Source organism: Cydia splendana, chromosome 8 (assembly GCF_910591565.1).
Source record: "Cydia splendana chromosome 8, ilCydSple1.2, whole genome shotgun sequence".
Lineage (NCBI taxonomy): Eukaryota > Metazoa > Arthropoda > Insecta > Lepidoptera > Tortricidae > Cydia > Cydia splendana.
In genome coordinates this window covers 13,619,555-13,645,219 of record NC_085967.1, presented here as the reverse complement: position 1 = coordinate 13,645,219, position 25,665 = coordinate 13,619,555, and the positions used below count along the sequence as shown (strand labels likewise).

The 25,665-nt window shown below is 41.5% G+C and overlaps 3 protein-coding genes and 1 long non-coding RNA gene across 4 annotated transcripts in view; 2 read left to right on the top strand and 2 right to left on the bottom strand.

Moving 5' to 3' along the window:
* The window catches only part of LOC134793116 (superkiller complex protein 3), a 331,932-nt gene that overhangs the window by 9,322 nt on the left and 296,945 nt on the right, over positions 1-25,665 (bottom strand). The window lies entirely within an intron of this gene.
* LOC134793185 (uncharacterized) overlaps positions 1-25,665 on the bottom strand; it is a 126,593-nt gene that overhangs the window by 12,546 nt on the left and 88,382 nt on the right. The window lies entirely within an intron of this gene.
* The window catches only part of LOC134793110 (rotatin-like), a 66,796-nt gene that overhangs the window by 4,006 nt on the left and 37,125 nt on the right, over positions 1-25,665 (top strand). Inside the window, exons 7-22 of the mRNA XM_063764635.1 lie at positions 580-795; positions 1,721-1,890; positions 2,334-2,541; positions 5,203-5,667; positions 5,916-6,060; positions 6,453-6,602; positions 7,140-7,264; positions 7,624-7,838; positions 8,475-8,611; positions 9,833-10,045; positions 10,850-11,099; positions 11,486-11,655; positions 12,194-12,463; positions 16,779-16,999; positions 17,325-17,469; positions 17,752-17,882. Of these exons, the coding sequence (XP_063620705.1) occupies positions 580-795; positions 1,721-1,890; positions 2,334-2,541; positions 5,203-5,667; positions 5,916-6,060; positions 6,453-6,602; positions 7,140-7,264; positions 7,624-7,838; positions 8,475-8,611; positions 9,833-10,045; positions 10,850-11,099; positions 11,486-11,655; positions 12,194-12,463; positions 16,779-16,999; positions 17,325-17,469; positions 17,752-17,882 (3,231 nt within the window). The remainder of the gene's footprint in view (positions 1-579; positions 796-1,720; positions 1,891-2,333; positions 2,542-5,202; positions 5,668-5,915; positions 6,061-6,452; positions 6,603-7,139; positions 7,265-7,623; positions 7,839-8,474; positions 8,612-9,832; positions 10,046-10,849; positions 11,100-11,485; positions 11,656-12,193; positions 12,464-16,778; positions 17,000-17,324; positions 17,470-17,751; positions 17,883-25,665) is intronic.
* Positions 22,941-24,992, top strand: LOC134792884 (cytochrome P450 6a2-like). The gene is made up of 2 exons (XM_063764321.1): positions 22,941-24,373; positions 24,637-24,992. Exons 1-2 carry the CDS (start codon positions 23,068-23,070, stop codon positions 24,798-24,800), a joined length of 1,470 nt encoding a protein of 489 aa, XP_063620391.1. The 5' UTR covers positions 22,941-23,067; the 3' UTR covers positions 24,801-24,992.

The following is a 25,665-nucleotide window of genomic DNA, read 5'->3' as shown; positions in this document are numbered from 1 at the left end:
TTTTCCTGACATTCACATTTTTGACGACGACGACGACGGGGGGCGGGGGGCAGGGGGGGGGGTTTACTAGCCGTTAGCGATGGCCCTAAAATTGCAATTACCTACTTACATATTTTTAATCACACGCAGAGGATAAGTACTTATTATATTGTTATCTTTGCAAATGCGAATATTAGAACATGATTTCGATTCTAAAACATCTATGTATGCTTGAGTAAAGATTTGTTAATTAATAATAATGAAGTAATTGATAAGTTGAGTGGATGTCATTTATTATTTTTTTACAATGTTTTTGGATTAATTTAAGTAAATAAAAAGGATACTTTATAAAAAAGCCTATTAATTAAAAAAAAATGCTGACATTTTCGTGTTCCGTCCCCATACCTGACAAAAGGCCAAAATTCCTGACATGTCAGGAAAATTCCTGTCATCTGGTAACCCTATGCACAACCCCTGCCTATGAAACTGAGTTTTTAAGTGGGCCTAGTTGAGCCCCTTTAACGGGCACTTTGCCCACCCCTGACCTAAATGAGCCACCTATGTTTGAAATGAACATGTTATTAATAGCCCGTTTCACAGATCACAGACTCCAAAGAAACAGACGATGCCATGAACGCAGAACTCCAAGAGCTGGCTGGCAACAGTTCCCCTGAATCGCAGGATGACACACTAGCTGCTTTGAGACAGTGGCCGGCCCCCTTGTATGCTTTGGAGACTACGCACACGGTGCTTACAATCATGGCTAGAAGCGTTGTACTGGTTGATCCGGTGGATAAAAGCGAAGTTTTGGATGTGGTAAGAATTAATCATGCAGTGCAGTGCATTAATAAATAGGTATTGTAATAAATGTACGTCGTAGTGCGTAACATGCTTTTAGCGTTTGTCGCTGGAACTGCGTGGCATTTAGTAGCGTTGGCCATTTTTATACGCTTAATTTGTCACCTTTCACTATGTGGCACATGTTATTCTCACGGTCGCTATAGTACTTATGAAGTTCGATAAAATTTAAATCATATTCAATTGGAACAGAACTGTATTATTTTTGCTTGGTCAATGTTTTAAAACAAAACAAAGTTTGAACTCTATTTCATACATTATAGGTTCAAATTTCACTGGCAAAAGGACTATGCGTCAAAATTGCCCCAAAACCAACAGGTTGAGAGTTAGGTCATTAGATAGGTGTTTCTCTGTACTTCATTTCGTTCTATGGGCACCAAGAGGAATTCCATTGCAGAACTGAGATATTGGTATTTTAGTCAAAATGTCGTCACCCTTATTACCTAGGCAATAGAGTCCACCGCCGGGCGAGCGCGGCAAATCATTCAGTGTGCTCGCCCGGCGCGCGGCGGTACGCGAACATCTACCCTGCAGCAATTAATTTACTTACTTGGACTCTATTGCCTAGGTAATAAGGGAGACGACATTTTGGCTAAAATACCAATTTCTCAGTTCTGCAATGGAATTCCTCTTGGTGCCCATAGAACAAAATGAAGTACAGAGAAATACCTATCTAATGACCTTACTCTCATTTCTGTTGGCGTTGGGTCCAGGCTCCATACAAAGTTGCCCATGGTCCTTTTGACTATTTTCTTGTATGGCTGGACCTTGAGAGGTTAAATTGATACTTATTATTTAGCATAAACTATGATTCCTTTTTACCCTCTGCCCCATCTAGGGGACATAGGATCTTAAGTCAAGTAAGTCATGATTCCTTTTTCAGAAAACGTTAAACACATGCCTCAGCCTAGTGGAGTCCCTTATTCAGCTTCTGCTAGAATGTGTAACGGAAAGTTTCTGGATCGCTGACCACACATCTAAAACGCACAGAGACATAGCGCATAAAAGTTGTATGGTCATGAGACTGCTTGGGGACCTGTTGACGAAATACAAGTGAGTTAAATAAAAAATGTGATGTGCTTGCCGATTTTTAATTGACTTTCTGATCTAGTATTTAAATAACTATTGTTTAAGTCCCGTAGATCTATGATGGTCGCGCTTTTATCGCCTGCCATCGTGGCCATGGCCGTATAGACAGTCACGGTATGTAAGTGTGAGAGTGAACTGTGAATAGATAGATGATAAAAACGCAACCATTGTGTTCATGATATAATATATTGGACTTGAACATGATCATGCCCTTTTCACTCGGTTTTTACAGCTTGTTTGATGAAATAGTAACAGTTTCAGTACGAAAAATGTTCCACTTTTTCGACTGTCAACTGGGGTAATTTTAATGGCATTTTTTGCCACTAGATATTGACAACCGGCAAAAAATATACACACTTTTTTCTTGAAAACAACTAGTTCTATCTTAAGTATACTTTTATTTATAGGAAATCTTACACAAACTACCCTGAACTGAGCCATCACCGAGTAGCATGGTTCCGCCTAGTAAGGTGCGCAGAGAAGTTGTTGCGCTGGGCGCGGCGCTCGGCCCTCCCGCCTTCCTCGCTAATGGTCGCCTTGCAGGCCGCGCAGCTCGACCCAGCTTTGGAGTTGTTCTATCCGAGTCTGAGCGAGGATGTTTGTGAGGTGTTACAAGTAAGCTGCTTATATTATATTATCTATGCTTAGCTATAGTAAGTTGGGTATAGAAGTTGTTGCGCTGGGCGCGGCGCTCGGCCCACCCGCCTTCCTCGCTAATGGTCGCCTTACAGGCCGCGCAGCTCGACCCATAGCCTAAGCAAATTAGAAAAATCTGCGGAAATAATTCGTGTAGTTTTGAAAATTGGTACAGGTATACCTTGTGATGTCCAGATAAACATACTAAAAGTCCTCGGGGGTAGGGGGTGTGCTGGGGGTGTAGAGGGGGGTTAAAGGTACCTTTTTTCATATTTTTGCTCATATCTCGAATATCTGTACGAATAGCACTATAATTTCTTCGGATAAAAGTTTTAACATAAAATTTACTACAAATTTGGTTATGTTTATTTTTAGTCTGCGATCAATACTTTAGGAGCTACAGGCTGTTAAAGTTAAGTAAGTGATAAAAAATAGACGGTTTAAGAAAATGACATTTTTTTGTAATTGTTCATCATAAATAAAAAAATTAGCTTAGAGTAAGCAAGCTAAGCGACCTGCTGATAAAATATAAAAAAATAGGCCATGAGCATGTCGGACCATGCTCAGTGTAGGGTTCCGTAGTTACCCGTCTGTCAAAATAGACTATTTGCCAAAGCTCAAAAACAGCTGTACCGATTAGGTTCGCTATATTTTTCCTTGAAAGTCTTTACTAAGCTATATTTTCACGATTTTTTTCAAATTTTTTGGACCCATGGTTCAAAAATTAGGGGAATTAAAGTGTAAAACACAACTTTTTTTCTTTCAGATCAATTATTTCCGAAAATATTAAGTTGATAAAAAAATGGTTCTTGAAGACCCTTATTCGTTTTAAAAGACCTATCCAACGACACCCCACACTATAGGGTAAAAGTGAAAAAAAATTTCATCCCCACTTTAATGTAGGGCAGCCACCATAAAAAAACTATTTTTTCTAGTTTTCATGTTTAAATTTGACACGAATACATAAATCAGTTACGCTGACAAAGTCGTAAAATATAAATAAAAAAAAATATTTTTTTAGGGTGGCTGCCCTACATTAAAGAGGGGATGAAATTTTTTTTCACTTCTACCCTATAGTGTGGGGTGTCGTTGGATAGGTCTTTCAAAACGAATAGGGGTCTTCGAGAACCATGTTTTGATCAACTTAATGTTTTCGGAAATAATCGATCTGAAAGAAAAAAAGTTGTGTTTTCCACTTTAGTTCCCCTAACATTTGAACCATGGGTCCAAAAAATATGAAAAAAACCGTGAAAATAAAACTTAGTAAATACTTTCAGGGAAAAATATAACGAACCTAATTGGTCTAGCAGTTTTTGAGTTTTTGCAAATAGTGTATTTTGACGGACGGGTAACTACGGAACCCTACACAGAGCATGGCCCGACATGCTCTTGGCCGGTTTTTATTTTATTTTATCAGCAGGTTGTTTAGTTTGCTTATTCTAAACTAAAATTTTTATTTATGATGAATAATTATGAAAATACGACGTTTTCTTAAACCGTCAATTTTTTATCTCTCATTTAACTTTAACAGCCTGTTGCTCCTAAAGTATTGATCGCAGAGTAAAAATAAACATAACCAAATTTGTAGTAAATTTTATGTTAAAACTTTTGTCCGACGTAATTATAATGCTATTCGTACAGATATTCGAGATATGAGCAAAAATATGAAAAAAGGTACCTTCAACCCCCCTCTACACCCCCAGCACACCCCCTACCCTCGAGGACTTTTAGTATGTTTATTTGGACACCACAAGGTATGCCTGTACCAATTTTCAAAACTACACGAATTATTTCCGCAGCTTACCCAAATTCGGCTTAATTTGACGTGGCTACCAGCTTTGGAGTTGTTCTATCCGAGTCTGAGCGAGGATGTTTGTGAGGTGTTACAAGTAAGCTGCTTATATTATATTATCTATGCTTAGCTATAGTAAGTTGGGTATAGAAGTTGTTGCGCTGAGCGCGGCGCTCGGCCCACCCGCCTTCCTCGCTAATGGTCGCCTTGCAGGCCGCGGAGCTCGACCCAGCTTTGGAGTTGTTCTATCCGAGTCTGAGCGAGGATGTTTTGAGGTGTTACAAGTAAGCTGCTTATATTATATTATCTATGCTTAGCTATAGTAAGATGGGTATAGAAGTTGTTGCGCTGGGCGCGGCGCTCGGCCCACCCGCCTTCCTCGCTAATGGTCGCCTTACAGGCCGCGCAGCTCGACCCAGCTTTGGATATATTCTATCCGAGCCTCAGTGAGGATGTTTGTGAGGTTTTACTAGTAAGTGAGCTATATAGAGCATCTAGAGATAAAGCATACTTAATCCCTTACTGCATGTAATAAAAAATATTTGTTGCAATTTGAACTTTAATAGCTGTCAATAGAGTTAAATATCATATCCGCCATATATGGCTTCGTATGCGGTAAGGGGTTAAGGCATAGATTAGCGGAAAGGTGAACCCTAGCCCAAGAATTTGTCATTGAAATTGATGACTTTAGTTTTGGACAGGTTTAAATTCTATTAATTATGGAAGGCAGAGGTATTATTAATTTTATTTTGTGGGTTGATTCCTTCTTTCCTACAAACTTCCTACGAATGCTTTGTCATGTTAGCTCATAATTTCTTGTGTTATTTTCGCACTTTTTTAACTTTCAGAATATGAAAATATCTACAAGCAACGAGTTCAAAACAAAATATCAAGAGTTGACCAGGCTCATAGAAGCCATGGACGCGGCAGTAAAATTTATGAAGAACGAAAACTCATGTTGCAGCAGCAAGCAAGTTCTGAAGATTATTAAAAAATCCTTACCGGTAATAGAAATTCACTTGAACGAGGGTTATTTGGACGAAGTAGCTAATATACTATTGAGAAAGGCTAGATATATGGACTTGAGCAATGAAGATTGGACTTTAGCTCGAAGTATAGCCCTAACTCTCATGGCGCATAGTGTGAATTGGGTTTCTATAAAGTTTTACAATCAAATGGCTGGTATGGTAAAGTCTGTGTTGGTGGATGAAGATATAAATCAGATAGACAGTGAGAAGTGCTTAACATTACTTGGTGATGTTAGTATTCTGACTGAGATATGTTGTCACGGGATGTCTTCCAATATAAAAGAGGTAAGCTTTTTAAAGTGTTTTTATTTGATCTATTTAGTAAAGAGTTATTGATTGTGCAAGAGGCCAAAGTCTAAGTACAGCAACATCGATTTTAGCTGTCAAATTCGATGCACACATTTTTCTTTATTTAACTTGTGACCTCTTCTACTATTGATCACTATAGTAAATGAATAATATACCTTTGGCTCAGAAGCTAAAAAAAATTTTTTTCTCTGAACTGAAATCATCTAGTACAATTTTTTTTTCAGGTTGAATCAAGCGCTACTGACATTATGCTGTACTTACTTCGCGGCCGTATGGTTTTGAGTGAGAGTTGTTGGTGGCGGCTTCTGGCGAGTCTATTACCGATAATGCCACTGTTGCACGTCTATGCGGAACATGACACCGAAATCGGTACAATATTTCAGTTTCAGCAAATTTATTATAAATTAAATTGTGAAATCACAAACTCATTAAAGTATATTTTTACACTAATTTCAGGTCTTCGCCAGGTATCGTACGTAAATTTGAAGTTATTAACTTGTCAATAGATGTTCTATGGCCTACTTGACCTCTTTAATCAAATTGAACCTTTATTTTAAATCCATATAGAATAGGAAGAGGGATGTAAACTTGCTCGAAAGCTCTGGGCTCATTCCTCATGTTTTGATGATACGATTTGATAGTGCGTGGATTAGTCCACGTGGATTAGTTTTAGTGACAACACACAAAAAAAAATGGACACCTTGATTCCTTTTATTTCTAGGATAATCAATTCAATAACAATATCAATTACATTTTTCCAGGGCAAGCAATATGCAAGTCTCTAGAACCAGAGATATCCGACTGCATGGGCGTTAGCGCGTCGGAGAACACAATGGGTCTCGTGCGGTTACTGTTCGTGCAGTGCGTGGCCGTGCGGATGGAGGCCGCACACCAACTCTGCCGGCTGCTAGGTGCGTTATAAACTTTGTTTTGTAAGACTTAAGGTTCAATATACAAGTCGCTAGTCATAGCCGAGTGCATGTGGCATCGGAGAACTCTGCCTGTTGCTAGGTTTGTTATAAACTTTGTTCTGTAAGAGTTAAGGTTTAATATGCAAGTCGCTAGTGATATCTTAGAACACGATGGGTCTCGTGCGGTTACTGTTCATGCAGTGCGTGGTCGTGCGTATGGAGGCCGCGCACCAACTCTGCCGGCTGCTAGATGCGTTATAAACCTTGTTGGTAAGACTTAAGGTTCAATATCCAAATCGCTAGAGCTGATAGCCGAGTGTAAGGGTGGGTCGGAAAATATGATGTGTACAGTGCGCCAACTTGAGTACTCATATCGCCATACTACCCGTACAGCTTATCTTACGTCAGCGAATGTACATAGCCGGTTGCTGGGTGCAGAATAGGACAGTAAATCTTGTTGGGTAGAATTTAAGGTTAAATTTACAAGTAATATACCTAGTAAGTTATTATGATACTAAATTAGTACATCAATTTCAGATGACCATAGATATTTACCTCCGAGAGAGTCCCTACGCAATGACGTATTACTAAACGCTATGAGAAGAATTAAACCACAGAGTTTCAATGTTGATTATTCTAGCTCTCCGTCAAAGACTCACCAGGTAATTTTAATCGATTTTACTACTTAATGTTTGAGTACTTCTTAACCTTAGATCTTAATTTCTAAGATTTGAAACACATTTTGACAAATGTCAAGCTTCAAAATGTTGTGCCTTTTATGATGGTGCTACTAAATAGGGACCTTACACGTTGGAGTCTCTGCCATCTTGTGGCCTAAATCGGAAACTTAAACTTGACATTGACACAGCGACATTGGGCGGGTTCCAGTGCTGCCCCTATAGTTATATTTTACTGCAAACCTAATTTATCCGGTTTTGGTTTATAAACATCATCTGAAATTAAACATAAAAAAAATGTGAACTAATGTTAGATAAGATACATTTTCCTTGCATTGTTACAGACTGGCCTCTCACAAATCCTCGACGTGTTGAAGCAAGACATAGTACTAGACGAGAACGGCAAAGAATACGTGACACGATCATCAGTACGGCCGTCTTTAGAGCCTTCACTTAGAAGAAGTTCTCTACAGCAATTATCAGTATTAATGCGACAGCAGGGCGCGCATGACGCGTTCCTGCGCTGCGATGGGATACAGCTCATTGTTGCTATACTTAGGTAAGTCACATGGCGACCCTGCCATCATGTGAACTGTCAGTACAGCTGGCTTTATAACCTTCACTTAGAAGAAGTTCTCTACAGTAATTATCAGTATTAATGCGACAACAGGGCGCGCATGACGCGTTCCTGCGCTGCGATGGGATACAGCTCATTGTTGCTATACTTAGGTGAGTCACATGGCGACCGTGCCATCATGTGAACTGTCAGTACAGCTGGCTTTATAACCTTCACTTAGAAGAAGTTATCTACAGCAATTATCAGTATTAATGCGACAGCAGGGCGCGCATGACGCGTTTCTACGCTGCGATGGGATACAGGTCATTGTTGCTATACTTAGGGAAGTCACATGGCGACCGTGCCATCATGTGAGCTATCATTGCTACCTATCAGTGCAGCTGGCTTGAGAGCACTCACTTCACAGAGCAACGCTCATTATGACGCCTTCGTGCGCTGCGATGGGATACAGCTCATGGCGACCCTGCCATCAGTCAGTACAACCCGTTTCATAGCTTTTTCTTCGCTTCACTATAAATCATTCTAAACGTGTCATAACAATCGCAACGGTTCCTGCCGTGTACATCCTTAAATTAATATGAAAGTATCCAATGCAATAAATGTGCCATATTTTTCCAGAATGTCTATGATGGTGGACGACTACTTAGCCTTTCCAGAGTGTGCAATTAGTTGCGTATCAATACTCAACAGTGTGTGTTTCGCTAGCCGGCATATTTTGGCCAAGATACACCATCTACCCGCACTTTTGATAAGAGGTAATTTTTTTTTCTAATATTTACCGTTGCCAAGCAGAGTATATAGAGTATTTTTTTTAATGGGTACTTAAATAAAGGAATATAAATAAACAAAATCACGTGACTTAGCTCTGTATCTAATCTCACTAATATTATGTACTTGTGGACCTTGTGGGTGGTATCACTTTGGCCGAATTACCGAGTTTAAATCCATACATGAATTAATGAGAATTTCATTTGTTCACATTCCATTAAATATCTAAAGAATAAATTCCATTAGTTATGTCAACGTAATTTTCTTATAAAGATAAAATTAAAGTCTAGTTATTTTTTTACAAATAAACACTTTGACTTTGTAAGTAACTGCCACAGCGGTAACTTTTGAACGACACATTTGCTTTTCTAATTTGAACCATGTTGCTTGACAACAATAGTACATTGTAGGAGAGGACGGAAAACCGCTAAAAGATGGACGAGTCGTTTGACTCTAATAATACGAGTCCATCTTTAGCGTTTCCGGCCGAGGCATTACATAGTGCTTTTCACGACTATTGCGAGGAAATAAGAAAACATTTGCATAATTATAAGTACTATCCCGCGATTTCTCTGGTAGCAAATTACTAGCCACTGCCTGTGCTGTCTCTTGAATTTCGGTAGGCGTCAGCGTAAGAATATCATTTTCTTCACTAACTCATTTTTATAGCGAGCGTTGATACGTGTTTCTTGTATTTTTTAATCAAACACAATTTACACTATCCAATTCAGTAAGTATTTTCAGATCCCGCCTTTTTTACTTTTTTTATCACTTTTAAGAGGCGTTTTTCTGTTATTTGCTTCAAACCGACTCTAAACTTAGAAGCGTTTTTGTTAAAAAAAAACACAAACAGCTTCAAACAAAACGCCTTAAGCGTGAACTGAATGGATAATTGTTAAAAAAAATGAAATGAATGGTTTTGACATTTCTTTTTTTTTAACAAGAAATTGGTCCTATAAATAACCTAATTTTATTTTTGAAGGTAAAAGTTGCACCAAAAAAGACCTTTTATTGATTTTTATGTTTTAAATGTTACTCATTGCTGTAGCGAACCGTCATCAATGACAGATGATGATAACAATGAAACATTGTAGTAGTGGTGGTTCAGGTGCTACAGCTATTGCCTACTTTCCAGCTTGGTTTTAGACCATCTATTGCCACATTTCCGAACAGTGGCGTGAAAAGTCTAATTTCTGTTTTGCTTTCAGTAATATTGGTATTCCCTGCCGACGATTCGGCAGTGCTGATGTCGGCTCAAATACTAGCGTTAATAGCATGGTCAGGCTTCGCCCTTCAGGAGTTGGATGCCAATCGATGTCAAGTGCCCGCACTGCCTTTAAGTGTTGTAGACCGAACTATATTGCCGTTTAATGTGAATAGTTACTGGAGTATTAGTCCTAATGCTGAACATTCTATTGTCGGTAAGTAAAAGAAAGACGGTTCTACTGTTTTAACCCTTTACCAGGCTGACATTTCAAAAATGACAATTGAATGTCAGTCTTACTCCTTGAAAATAGAACTCATGTTTTGACGACTGGTCTGGCCTAGTGGAAAGTGACCCTGCCTATGAAGCCGATGGTCCCGGGTTCGAATCCTGGTAAGGGCATTTATTTGTATGATGATACAGATATTTGTTCCTGAGTCATGGTTGTTTTCTATGTAAGTATTTAAGTATTTATATGTTATTTATATCGTTGTTTGAGTACCCACAACACAAGCTTTCTTGAGCTTACCGTGGGGCTTATTCAATTTGTGTAAAAATGTCCTATAATATTTATTTATTTATTTATTATTTATTTTAAGTGCCGTATGTGGGAAATATATATCCCTTAGCCTGGTAAAGGGTTAATAATAAACATCACATTATTTTTTATCAGTTTCCAAAATATTAATGCATACTCTATAGGCTACTAAAATCATAACATTTCCATTTACTTCGCTGTAGTCATGCTGTAGTACCTAAAGTACCTATTAAAATATTTGAAGAAAACTGAACTAAACGAATAGAGATGACCGGAACGTGTATTACTAAAATTAATGGAATTATTTCTTCTGTATAGTAGTAACGAGTCGCGAGTCTACGACTGCTCGCGATCTTTGGCACTGCCGTTTAAATATGAAATATAACTTCTGTATAGAAGGTTCAAATTCCTTTGACTCTTGTAACACGCTCCCTACGCCATTTAACGTGCTTCGTTCTTTGAAATGAAACACTTGTTTCCTAGAATGGCTACTCTCCGACGAAGACTGGCGCGCCTCCGTCCGCATCCGCTGGTGGTGCGCCTGGGAGAGCCCCTCCCGCGTCCTCAAGGGCGCCCCTCCGCCCCCCGCGCCTCTAGCCCTCCGCCCTACGGCGGATGATCTCACGCTTTTACAAACGGGGTCGCCGGTGCATGAGGCCACTAAAGCGTTACTAGCGTTGGAAAATGCTACGTCGCATAAGCAAGTCAATAAAGCGCTAAATATTCTAGAGAGGTAAGCTACAAGTACAATAATATGTGTATGGTATGGAGTACATTTAATATTATTTTAATTTCATCAAATGGAATTCTAATGCGAGCAATAAAGCGCACCTTAGTATGTGTTCGCTGGTTGTGCTCTTGTATCTTTTAATAATTCTTTTTGGTATACCTCAATGGTATATCCAAATAAACAAATAGTTAATTTGGATATTTAATTATTTAGGTTTGGGCTCATTTTCTAGCCGTTTAACTAGCTTATATTATACAACTAGCCTAAGTAGCTCTCAGCCGTTTAGCGTGATTGAGGAACAAACATCCAAATATCTCACATACAAACTTTCGCATTTATAATATTAGTAGGATTCAAGATCAGTGAACATCCCTATCTTTGTCCTACAGCTATACCCACTTGGCAAAGTGGTCCCCAGAATGCACAGACTTCGGCGCCTTGCCGTGGCAGCACATGCGACGATTTCTATGCGCGCCGCCCGCCTCGCCCCGCGATACGGCACTTTTGATCGCTTTACTGCACTTTATAGTTGCGTACATGGACAACCTGCCTAGCGAAGGTATGTAGTGAAGTAACCTTGACCAGGCGTGGCTCACTCCGCGATTTCGTCTCGTCGTTACAAGAACATGCGGCCCACACCAATTTTGGTGTCTAGCTGTAGTAGTTACTGCGCACCGCCACGGACCGGACGCCTGCTCGCGCTTGCGCCACCTTCATATCTGTCGTAATAGACGCGTTTTGTTAGATAGTGAAATTAGTGAACCTTCTTACCTAGTACTACTTATTATTTATTCTGTGCCTTGACATTGACATCATTAACCAATTTCATAAAGGGTTCTCAATTCATCGGATTCTTTTTTCGACTGAATTCGGCGCCTTGACGGAGCAACACATGCGTCCGTTTCTATGCGCGCCGCCCGGCTCGCCCCGCGATACCGCGCTTTTGGTCGGTCTTGCTTGCTTGCTTGCTTGGAGAAATCTATACTCCATTTATCCTAAGAACACTCAAGGCAAACTTTAGTTTTGCCCCCATATCAATATAAAAAGAGCAATCAGTAGATTTGTTTCTAGCTAAAATACTGTTTGTATTCTTTTAGCCGGCGCGCATTCTTGGATAAAATCTTGCTTCCTGGGCAAAGATACATCTATAATAGCCCTGCTCAGCCGCGACAGACTATTCCCCCAACAGACTACGCAAGACAACATAGAAATAACGCAGTTACACATACACATAATCAAGGTGCTGCTCCGATGTATCGTACTATTGGAATCCTATGATGACTTTGACAGCAGCAGATTGGAAAGTCTTGTTAAAATACTGCTTGCATGTTTGGAAAAAATCGACCTGAGGAATTTTCATATGTTGGGTAAGTGATGTAGTTTGCAATTTTAATTTTTTGATGCTTCTAAACTTAGTGGAAACCTGTCTCCATGGGTAGCTTTTAAAAACTTAAAATTTTAATTTTTTTTTGATTGACCAGTGGGTCCCGAAAGGTTAGTTTCCTTTGAATCAAGGTATGTTTCAAGTAAAAAATGTTTTCATCGTTTATTTATTTATTTATTTTTCGTCTTAAGTTAGGTATTTTTATAATATGAATATAAAAGTAAAATATAAAAACACTTACAAAACAATAAAAAATACATATAAACACATTATAAAAAAACCTAACCTAGGGTGCCGCCGGCAGCGGGGCAGGGCCCAAGCTGCCGGTGGTCAGGGCCGCAGAGTGAGGAACCGACGTACTATACGCGCCGTGTCCAAAATTACCGCCTTCTGCATCTGACCCTTGATCCAACCACCCAGCGAGAGTCTCTCTAGGTGTTGGTCGAGACTCTTCGCTATGAGACCGTTCGCTGACACGACTATCGGAACAATGATCGTCGAGTCAACATCCCACATGGCGGTAATCTCATGAGCTAAGTCTAGGTACTTGCTGGACTTGTCCTTCTCGGCCTTCACGAGATTCTCATCATGGGGGATGGTGACGTCGGCGAGCACGACCCGGCGCTGCGATCGGTCTATCAGCACGATGTCAGGCTTATTGGCGACAATAGTCCTGTCAGTGATGATAGATCGAACCCAATAGAGCGTGGCACGACCATTCTCGAGAACAGGTGCAGGTAAGTACTTGTAGTACGGTACTTCGCGGTCCACAAGGCCGTATAGAAGAGCAAGTTGCTGGTGAATAATCCTGGCTACGAGATTATGTCTGTGCAAGTACTCACCGTTAGCAAGATGAGAACAACCGGAAATGATATGCCTGAGTGACTCTCCGGGACGGCGGCATGCCCGACAAATGTCGACCGTACCGTCCTTCAGGATATATTTCCGATAGTTGTTCGTCATCATCACTTCGTCCGCAATTGCACAGGCAAAACCCTCGGTTTCTCCGAAGAGGTCCCCGAATCGTAACCAGTTCACCGACGCGAGCAGGTCCACATCGGGTCCCGTGAGGGCCTTGTAGAACCGCCCGTGTAGCGCCTTACTCTCCCATGCCGCCTTGCGATCCGCAGTACTTAGTACCACAGGTTTGCGCCAGTTCTCGTTTGCCAAGGAGAGCGGCGTGAGGTTCCTGTCTACTGCCACCACATCACGATGCATCCCACACTCGTTGTTAAGGAAATAATTCCTGAGATTGTACACCTCGCGGTTGTGGAGATCCTTGGCGTTTAGGAAGCCTCGGCCTCCACACTTCCGTGGGATGTACAATCTCATAACTGACGAGCGTGGGTGTAGCATGCGATGTGTGGTGAGCAGTGATCGGACCCTCCGATCCAGGGCGTCCAGCTCGGTCTGAGTCCACCTTAGTATGCCAAAGGAGTATGTGAGAAGAGGCATTACCCAGGCGTTGAAGGCGCGCACTTTGTTGCCTCCTGACAAAAGACTGTTAAGGACTTTTGTGAGCCGACTGAAAAAGCGCTCCTTCACCGACTGTCTAATACCCTCGTCCTCAATACCCAACGACTGTGACATACCAAGGTATTTATAGGTCTCTGATTCAGAGATAGACCTGAAAGACATTGTCTCAGAAAGTTGTAAATTTGTTGAATTTACAACCTTCCCCCGCTGTACATGCATAACCGCACATTTATCGACACCAAACTCCATGTTGATGGCACTACTGAAGACTTCGGTGGTTTTCAGTAGCTCCAACAAGCCTTGGGTATTTGATGCAAATAATTTGAGGTCATCCATGTACAGAAGGTGAGAAATAACTTCACCCTCTCTCCGAAGCCGGCAACCTAGTCCCAAATCCTTCAGCAGGGTGCTGAGGGGATTCAGAGCTAGGCAGAACCATAGCGGACTCAGACTGTCGCCCTGAAATATTCCTCGCTCAATCCTTATAAAATCCTGTGGGCCAGGTCGGTCATCCCCGCCTCCTGGTTGACGAAGGACTGTGGTCCACTGCCCCATACACGCGCTTAGGAAGGCTCTCAAAGCTGCATCAACTTTGTACAGCTCTAAGACCCTCCCCAGCCATGAATGAGGCACCGAATCATAGGCCTTCTTGTAGTCAATCCAAGCGGCTGAGAGGGCCCCCTTGGTCCGCCGGATTTGTTGGCAGATGGTCATGTCTATGAGGAGGAGCTCTTTAGTACCACGGGACCCAACCCTACATCCATTTTGAGCAGAGGCCAAAATATTGTTTGCGACAATATGCGCGTTGATTTTTGCTCTCAAAATGGATGTAAGGAGCTTGTAGAGTGTAGGCAAGCATGTGATGGGTCTGTAGTTCTTCGCTTCCGTGGTACTACCGGACTTATAGAGCAGGAAGGTGACACCAGTTGTTAAGGAAGGTGGGAGAGAACCAAGTTCGAGGGCTTGTTGAAATTGTGCTGCTAAGTAGGAGTGCGAGCATCGGAACCATTTTAGCCAGAAGTTGTGCAATCCATCCGGCCCAGGACTTTTCCAGTTCTGGGCCGTGCGGATGGCACAACTTACGTCATCGGGGCTGATGGTGACTGCCCCCATAGGTTCAATGGACTCGCACTCACGCTCGACAACACTCATCCAACTCCCCTCGGTGTGTCCGACAGGCACCGACCAGATGCTACGCCAGAAGTCATTCATGACAGTAGCATCCGGTGGCTGCGAGTCGGATGCACGAAGGTTGGTTTCCTCCCACTTTCGGTACATCTTCCTTTGGTCACTCTGGAAAAGACGATTCTGCTGGAATCGGTCCACACGCTCTCTGTAGCGGCGAATACGGTTTGCCCATGCATAGACTTTCTGCTTTAGAAAGTCGATGCGCTCCGTAACGTTGGCCATGTAGTCGCGGGGCCTGATATCCGTCCCCACGAATGCCTGGTTTACAAAGCGCATTACTCGGGGGCGATTGTTGCCCCCCCTGAAGCAGATCAGCTTTGCGATAAGAGTCCTAAAAGAGCTGATACGTCGCTCGATCCGTATTTGCCATGCGGGGGCACCTCCGGCGGTCCTAGGTGCACGTCAGAGTCCGGAAACTTGACTCGTGCAACACGGCACGCCGCGATGGCTCCGCAATACATGATCGCGTGCGTATCATCTAAATCTTTACTAGTCCGCAAATATGGCTCTAGTAAAGCGTTTAGGGCTCCCATTAGCGCTAGATTATGTCTATTCATAGGCAAACGTGGTAATCGTGGCCTAGTATCGGGTGTGGGGCGGTACCGCGTAATCGCCTCGTCCAGAGTCCTCCTCAGTTGCTCATTGGCTGTACTACCCACACTCTGCGCGAACTCCTCCTCGTCGGCACTGAGATCTACCCGCGGCGCCCCCGGTGCCTGGTCGGGTGCCGGCACCGGATCCGGCGACGTGGCGGGCGGATCCCGCGCCGAGGTAGAAGCTGCGCGAGCAGAGAGAGCCTCCAGGCGAAGCCGATCAAGTGTCGAGTCATCCAACCGCTTTTGCCGCTGGATGACTCGCACCTGATCCGATAGTCGTTGCGCAGTCACGTCGATGGTCGGTTCGAGGGCCTGAAACAGTGGAAGCATTCGGACACGGTACGCGCATAAGTTGGTTCCCCCCTCTGTAGCCCCATAGTAGGCGCGCATGACGTTCTCATTAATGGTTTGAGACCATCGCATGCGACGCACTACACCACCGGCAGCGGGAGCCGTGGGCGGGGCAGGATGTCCCGCAGGCCCCAAGCGTGCCGACAGCGGTGGCCGCCCGCGCCGCGCAGGTGGTCGTGACGGCGGTGGCGGCGGCCCGCACTCATCGCTCGACTCGCTGGTATCGGGCGCGGTGGCGAATTCATCGCCCGACGACGATTGCGAGGAGACGGATGATGCGGACGGGGGTGGTGGGCGTGCGTTTCGTGGAGACGCTAGTTGAGCTCGTGTTTTGCTTCTCGTTTGCATTTTCTTTCTCTCAGGGAGTTTTGTCGTACATGTTAGGACATCATATTCTATGGCCAATTATAACCCTTATATATATGTAATAGTACGCAGCAGTCTTGGGTTATATTTTTCATAAAAATAATGTAGAAAGCAACATGTAAATACAAAATCTAGAAAATAATTTGAGAAAATTTATAAAAACACGACTGACGTTGACAGCGTCATATTTTTTTATTATTATTATCGAATAAATGATTATGATTATGTATTTAAGTTAGTGGAAATAGTTTTAGCATTTTTCTGGTCGGTTATTAATTATTATTATATCAGGCGACTTTTTGAAACGGGTTTAATTTCCAGGGTACCTAAACGAGTTGATGCGCTGCATACGCTACGCTCTGTACTCGCGCTACTGCAAGCTCTCAGAGAACACGCTCGAAGGTTGCCTCGCGCTGGTGACTCGCACGCTGAGCGGGTGCTGCGCGGGCAGCGGCCGCAAGGGACAGGCGTGCCGACTCGACGCCGTGCTGTCTCTGCTGGCCATGCTGAGGCAGATCCACGAGGAGGGCATACCGCCGCAGGTGGGGGGGACAAAACCGCACGTATTTTAGAAACCGGTTTTTCGGTGTTTGTAGAACAGCAAAACCGGCTTTCCGATTTCATTAAGTATTAAGAAAACTATTTCGAATTGAGAAGTCTTTAATAAGTACTTACTTACTTACGACTGTAAGGAGGAGATATTTCATCACCATCAGTTGGATTGTTACTAATTTGAGCATGATGCAATTCCGAATTGTGTCCTAATTTTAACCTAAATTACTTCTTCTTCTTCCTCGATTCCTCATGACTGAGGGTCGCGACCACATGAGGTCGTTATCTTGCTCATATACCTAACTTTTATGGTAGCGTTGGAGCGAGGCGTGGTCGGGCGACGCTGTGCGCTGCGTAGTGGCGTGCGCGGGGAGCGCACGCGCATCGTTGCGTGCCGCGGCGTTACGTGTTATAGCGCAGTTGGCGCGCTACAGCCAACTCTCGCCGCAGTTACTTCAAGGTATGGAACTACTGACTGGATAATATTTAATTAGTTATACTTTATCGACTGAAGCGCCTCGTGTGATGTTTCCAAGCAATCACATCTCAGCTCTGAGCACCGCAATTAAGTTTCAATTCATAGCTTAAATGACTGTGGTAGGCTCTGGCGTCAACATCGAATCAAACAAATATTGTTTCACAAGATATTTAGACGTAGCTTAGTTGGAAGGTGCGACATTTTTCTATCGTAGATAAATTAAGTCTCATTATGTCCAACTAAATCTAATAATACTATGTGTAGCGATCCCATCGGAGTCCATGGCACAATACGCCGTGAGCATCATCTCGAACGAGCGCGAAGCGAATGCTGTGCGCGCTGCGGCCGTTACCTTGCTGACCGTCGTGGCTTCCCGTCCGTCACACTATACCGACGTAAGTAAATAGTAGATTTCACATCGAGGGCATAAAGCGACCCATTTCATTCATTTGCCATTCATTTCAGGCATTTATGCCCGACTTATATACTGTGCTTTTCACTTCGATTGCTAGGATACAGGTATACAGAAATTTCCTCTATTTATGGTTATTTTAACGTATTTATTCAAAGACTAAGGAAAATTTTACTCGGGCCCGCGCAACACTAGGTTAGTTTACTATGAACAAGTTCATTTTGTTTCGCAGCAGACATACGTACACGAAATTAGTTAAAACAAAAATACACGGAAAAACAAGTACATTTTTTATGAAGAATACTTGATAGTAAAACTAAAATGACCTATTGTTGTAGCTGATTGCTGTTCTGCTGTGCTTTGTTGTGATATTTTATTGCACTTTTATCTTCCATTTACACTACCTAATATACTAACTTTAGTCTTTGATTTACACATTCATATTTTATAACCGGATACTTGTCCACCACAATGAATAACAATGCGACATTAATTCATCTAGCAGTCTATAATGTAACTATTTTACGATTTTACCACATACTTTCCGATATTTCGTGTCGTAGCCGTGCGTTTAGTTTTAATTGTTTCATACAGATTATTAATTATTATTCATACCTGACTAGACAACGCCACGATGTAGCCAGCGATTTCATAATTAGCCTTCAATTCATTAAATAGCCCGATAGATCATAAAATGGCAATTTCTATTAGACTTTTTCTTCGTCTTTTTAGGGTTCCGTACCCAAAGGGTAAAACGGGACCCTATTACTAAGACTTCGCTGTCCGTCCGTCCGTCCGTCCGTCCGTCCGTCCGTCTGTCACCAGGCTGTATCTCACGAACCGTGATAGCTAGACAGTTGAAATTTTCACAGATGATGTATTTCTGTTGCCGCTATAACAACAAATACTAAAAACAGAATAAAATAAAGATTTAAATGGGGCTCCCATACAACAAACGTGATTTTTGACCAAAGTTAAGCAACGTCGGGAGTGGTCAGTATTTGGATGGGTGACCGTTTCTTTTTTTGCTTTTTTTTTGGTTTTTTTTTTTGCATTATGGTACGGAACCCTTCGTGCGTGAGTCCGACTCGCACTTGCCCGGTTTTTTGTAGTTTGTCGGTCCCTTATTTTTGACCGAAGCGAAGCGAAGGTCTACGTTTTGACTCGGGCATTTTGCTTTCGTATGTCCGGATGTTCTCCTCTACAGGTCGCAATTCTTAACCGATTCTCGTGAAATTTTGTGACCGAATTTTATGACTAAATAAAATTTTTTTGTCAATCCGGTTTTTGGAAATTTTTAAAAATGGCGGAGTCGTGATACCTGGCGCCTAAACAAATAGTCGTATCGATATCATAAGACTTTTTTCTTTTTGAAACATGTTTACAGAGTTAATAGCAAAAAATGCAGAAAAAAATTATCGCTGGTTTAGGCGGTATTTAGATATTTAATTTTAACTAATTTTAATTTGAGAAGGAGTAGCTAAATTTCGTCAACCCATCTAAGAACTATTTGGCTCAGTTTGTAAACGTTCGCTTTTTCTGTTTGCACAGAGGGTCTGGGTTCGATCCCCAGTAATTGTATGCTGGGATATTATAACTTTTTGTATTTTTTTACACATAAATTTCGTATTGTTTTTCTTTAATTTACACCGTGTTTTTATTGAATTCCGTTAACTTCGGGGTATAGTTAAGTACGTTTATAAGAACTAAATGGCATAGTTAATTTTCAAAAAAAAAAATTTTTTTTGTTTTTTTTTTTGTTTAAAAAGTGATTAAATGTAGCATATAGCGTTGTTGTAACACGGGCATTACATTTAACTCAACCAAACAATTGAAATCTGTGACATATCAATGTCATTTCGTACATCAATCGACCGAGATTGTACTTAAGTTTAGTAGCAAATGTATGAACTCATTCTAAACACTAATCAATATGTAAGCCGGCCCTAAGGCAAGTGTACACGCTTGTAGAGGCCTTATAGTAAAAAAATAAATTATGGATTATCTCCGAAATGGACTTAATTAGAACATCGGTGTCTTTGAGAAAGTTACTTGATTTAAGCTCAGGAATGCACCCTTGAAATTAACGGAAATCAAAAAAAACACGGTGTATTTAAAGCTCTTAGCACCATGTTATTTCAAGCTCCGCTCGCGAGGTCTACAGCTCACAGAGCCACTAGTATTACTGAGTCGCCACCTGATTTTGCAGCCCTGTAGGTATTATGCCTTGCCCACACAATTGCATAGCTTTACTATATAATTGCATGTGCACGTTATTTTCGCAGAACATATTCGTATTTCCACACCACTAGTTGTCTCATTAACGCCCCGTACAGTCAACTGTAAAAATATGGGTGTAGGCAACTTGCTCAAAAATATGTCCCATAGTTCTTAATTCACTGACATAAGAGTTATGGGACATATTTTTGAGATGATTTGTACACCCATATTTTTACAGTTAACTGTACATCACACAAATATGTACATACCCTTTGACTGCGCGGGGCTACAGCACAGCCCAATATCAACCTCGTCCATTTCGACGATTATCAAAAGTTAAAAAATGTCTATGCCTCCATGGCGTGTGCGTGGTATCTTTACCAGGATTAAAACCCTCATCGCAAGTAGGGTTGCCATATGGAAGAATTAAATGTCCTGATAAAAATCCTGACATCACCCTAAAAATCCTGACATTTCTTGTATCAGAGATCTGGCGTAGCTTGAACGACGCCCCGGCGGCGCGCTGTGCTCTGCGGCGTAGGTACTGTATCGTGGATCTGTATCACGTAAACATATTTTTTATGAGGTCATTCCTAAAAATCCTGACACTTGCCAAGTTCGGCCTCAATCAGGACATAGGGTCAAAAATCCTGATATGTCCGGACAAATCCTGACGTATGGCAACCCTAAGCAAGTAAGGTCACTGCACCCAACAGACGAAAGTGGCCGTAAAATAAATAAAGAATGGAACCAATGAATTATTGATTCTTAATTCCCTTAATTCGTCCATTGGTGACGTTCATTTATTGATTGTTGTTCGATTATCTGGGATGTGTTCCGTGTTTCCATAGTAGGATTTACCGTCTGTATTGTATTGTACCATCGTCATGCCATCGTCCTGACTGTTAACTTACAATTTGTAAACGTTATAATAAAGATTACTATACGTCGATTAAGATTGTTGCTATTTTTTCATGTTTTAAAGATTTAAAACTAAATCATTTATCAAAACAATATTCAATCTAGAGGAAATGTTATCGTAATTTAACAAGATGTAACGAGAAAACTTGTTATCACATCCATTATATTGTGCAGTTGTGCGTGTATTTGTAATATAGGTGCCTATTTACTGTCCCCATGATGGATTCTATTATGTGAGTTGCATACATATTATTAAAATGTACTCACTAGAATCGAATCGATTATTTTCGAATTAGACCAAGAAAAGTGTGCAGCGATTTTGATAGCCCACGCAGTGCAAGCTTTATTTACACGTCATAATTTCATAGAAGTTTGACGTTTAAATTGACACTTGCACTGCGTGGGCTATCAAAATCGCTGCAGACTTTTCTCGGTCTGACTCTACACAAATAGTGCTTTCTGAGATAAAGTCATTTTAATAGTCAAGCTTATGATGGTGGAAACTGAAGATGGTCATAGTAAATTTGTAATAAAACAACGCAACTTTATTGAATTTAAGCTCGTTGAGCTACCGTCCGTACCGTCTAAAAATAAGTACAGTCGGCGATAAAATTTTATACCTACCTATTAAATCCGATCTTTTGACAAAAAACTTGTTTTTCTACTCATCGACTGTCATTCTTGAATTAAAATTTCTTATATCAAACTGCAATTGGGTATTTTTAATGTATGGACTCCCAACTCAACTATAACATTCATTTCGATACAGTTTAGTAAACTATAATGAAATTGACCAATCACAGCTCGCCGCGATCAAGAGGACGAAACAAAACCATAGCTCAAATTAATTATTTATTTTAGGTTGTATAGTAGAAACAATTGGTTCATAAGACAGAAACGCGCATGTGACACCCTTGCAACATCCATAGACTACGAAAACCACTTAGTGTTGCCTGATAGTCTCCATAGACTACGGTGGCCAAAATCAAGAAAACAACTGTCTAAAAATTCAATTTAGAGCGGAGCAAGTACCAAGGCCTCATGAGTTACGAGAACGTGTCGTTGACCAACCCGCCGTGGGGCGCGGGGCGCGGCGGCCGGGTCGCGTACGAGTATGAAGGTATCACGGCTGTTCGCGTATCTTAGCTGTATACTTTTGGTTTGGTTTGTTTGTATGATTCTACTAGTTTAAAGTATGTATTATTTTTGCTGACTCATAGAAAAAGTATTGTAGGTATACAATAGTGATATAATCAAGCTTTTCAATCTCGTACCTTAGACAACTCGGCAAGCTTCGTTGCCTAAACACGGTACTCGACTGAAAAACTCTCTATTATATCACGATTGTATAAAATACTATTATGTATTGATTCGTAATGGTACCTGTTAAATAAAGCATATATAATCTCTTGTAATCACGAACATCATTATATAATCCTTCCGTGCTTTTAATGCTAATGGTCTGCATTATTTACAATGCCTCTTAGACCACCAACGGAGATCACCACAACGTTCGTACCTATTTAGATTAATTGCAATGTTTGTATGCATGCTAGTTCTCGACTGCGGCGCCCCTTGGAGTGGCCGGCGTTGGCTCATCGTGTAGAGGAGCCATGACATTCGTTGACGCTCGGGTCAAAATCGTAAAATAGGACGTTATTTTGTTGGCTGTTGCCGAAGATGAAAATGATGACGGTAAAGCGCAATGGCGCAAGTGGTGGAAGGTACACTAATGGACTCGATAAAAAATGTATGGTTATTGGAGCAATAAAGATTATTTAGGTACTTACTAACGTGTTTAACGTGATTATTAAAGTTATTGTTTGAAGGTGTTACATTTATATACTCTGGCGGTGCTCGCGCTCCGTAGAACTTATCTAGCCGTTGGCCGCTTGGCGTTTCTCTCACTAGAGCATCGAACCTCGCCCGTACGCCACATCCCGTTTACTCACGTTCAAAACGCTGACATGCCATAATCTGCATTTGATATTCAAACAATAATTTTAATCAGATAAAATCAGTGTACCATGTGGTTCAGTCTTGTCCCTTTAGCGGTTTTGTTATCGCTTATTGTTCTCCTTGCGGTTTTTCACTACACTTCAAATGGAAGAAAATACTGGCTACAAAGGAAAGTACTTTACGAAGAACCGTGTCCTATTTTCGGGAACTTCGGCGCTGCTATGACAGCCCGGCGCAGCTATGCAAAGATGTTAGAATATTTCTATGAGAAGTACAAAAACGAAAAGTATGTCGGCATTTTCCAAGCCCGCCGACCGACGCTGATGGTGCTGGATATGGATATAGCAAAGACTATATTTTCAACAGATTTTGCTTGTTTTAGTGACCTGCGAGTATCGTCAACGGACACCAGGCGAGAGCCTCTAATAAGAAATGTGATAAATATGAAAGGTGCAGAGTGGAAGGCGATGCGGCAAATTATTAGTCCAACGTTCTCTTCAGCAAAAATGAAAGGGATGTTCCCGCTTATATCAGAGTGCGCCCAGAACCTCAGGAATATCTTACTTAATTCACTCGGAGAGGTCGAGGTCCCTGAAGTGATGTGTCGCTACACGACCGACGCCATAGGAAGTTGCGCATTCGGTGTCGACCCCGGAACGCTGAAAAATCCTGAATCTCCCTTCTTCATAATGACAAAGAAAATGTATAGAGTAGACCGTGCCACCATTTTGAAACGCTACTGTCGGACGTTTTTCCCCAGATTGTTCAAATTGCTGAATTTTAGGAGTTATCCTCCAGACGTCGAAGCGTTTTTCACGTCCGCTATAAGCCAGGTGCTCGAAGAGAGACGCTCCGGCGTCCAAAGAAATGATTATCTACAATTAATGCTGAATGTTCAGGAGACTGAAAAAGAGTTCGAACTGACTGATGCCCTAATTACATCTAATTCGTTTACATTCATGTTGGCGGGGCTTGAAACGTCTTCAACTACATTATCGTTTTGTTTGTATCAGTTGGCTAAAGACAAAGAGCTACAGGATCGGGTCAGGGAAGAGATAAAGGAATGTATGGAAAGGCACGGCGGTTTGAATTTTGAGTCCGTAAGCGCTATGAAGTTTACAGCTCAAGCGGTTACTGAGACGCTGCGCCTGCACCCGCCGATGCCAATGGTCACTCGCCTCTGCACCTCACCTTGTGTGCTCTCTGGCACTGACTTGAAATTTCAGCTCAGAAACTCAGTGCTTATCCCTATCCAGTGCATGCAACGCGATGCTCGCTATTACCCGAACCCTGAAAAGTTTGACCCAGAACGATTTAACGGTCCTAATCCACTAACTATTTATGCCTTCGGCGGCGGTCCAAGAAGTTGTCCCGGTAAGCATCATTGTTCCAATAACGTCGCTGTCATGCTGTGATGATAATACTTTTTTTTATACAAGCATCCTTTGTCCATTCAAATATATTTTATAAAGTAATGTGTCATTCTCATAATTAGTTTAAAGTTGCCCGTAAACATTGTGGCGTCGCGTCTCGACATTCTCGATATCTTGATAGGTATTCAATCTTAGAGTTGGATGTTGGATTATTTTGATCAATATCTTGTTTATTTGTAACTGTACTGTAAACACGTATTGCAGGGGGTCGTTTCGCTTACCTGGCGGTGGTGGCGGGGCTCGCAGCCATGCTGAGTGAGCTGGAGGTGGTGCCGAGCGCGCGAACTACTCCACGTATTGAATACGACCCCAGGAGCTTCATTCTGAAAAACAAGGGCGGCATTTATCTTGAATTCAAATCTTTATAAATAATAGTACCTAATATTATTTAAGTCTGATAGCTTAGGTATTTTTACAAGATTTTATTCCAAGCTTTTATTTAACTTGCAATATAGTTATGTATGTTTATATGGGTCAAAGCTTGCAAATTATATTTGATCCACTTACCGGTTTCCGATGAAGTTGTTAATTTGCATACATATGTAGGTAGTATCTAGGTAAATAGGGGATATTACTGCAATGTTCTGCCGCCAGAGTGCAGCACTACCGACTCAGTAAATTCACAGACTAACTAATACATACTGTGCCTTAAACTGTTTTTTGACAAGTTTTCACAGACAATATAATATGACATTGATGCATCAAGGCGGTTTGTTAACAAGGGCCTACCAGTAAACGCGAAAATCGTAATTTAGTTATCTGCCTCTTTATCGCTCGAATATGCAAGAGTGATAGAGATATTAGATAACGAAATTTCGATTTTCTTGTTTCGCGGTAGGCCATGTGATTGACGTGACGTGTGATGTGTCAATGTGGTTTGTTTACTGTATGTGCCACAAAGGTGCCACCTACTCAGAGCTTTGCCTAATATTCCCTATTGGATGACAATGTAATGCTATAGATAGTACCAATAGTACCATCGAGCTGATCTGATGATGGAGAGAGGAGGTGGCCATACATTAGAACTGCGAGAACTGATAAAACAACGCAATATAATTGTGTTTGGGTTGGTTACAATTTTCTCGATGAGAATTAGTTTCCGATGAAAGAAAAGTACAGTTAGCGATAAAGCTTAATCATCAAAAATGTTTTTTTTTTACCAATAACTTATATTTATTGTTATCATGTAAAGTACAAGTATTTTTTCTCTATAACGTGTCTTTGACTACTTTG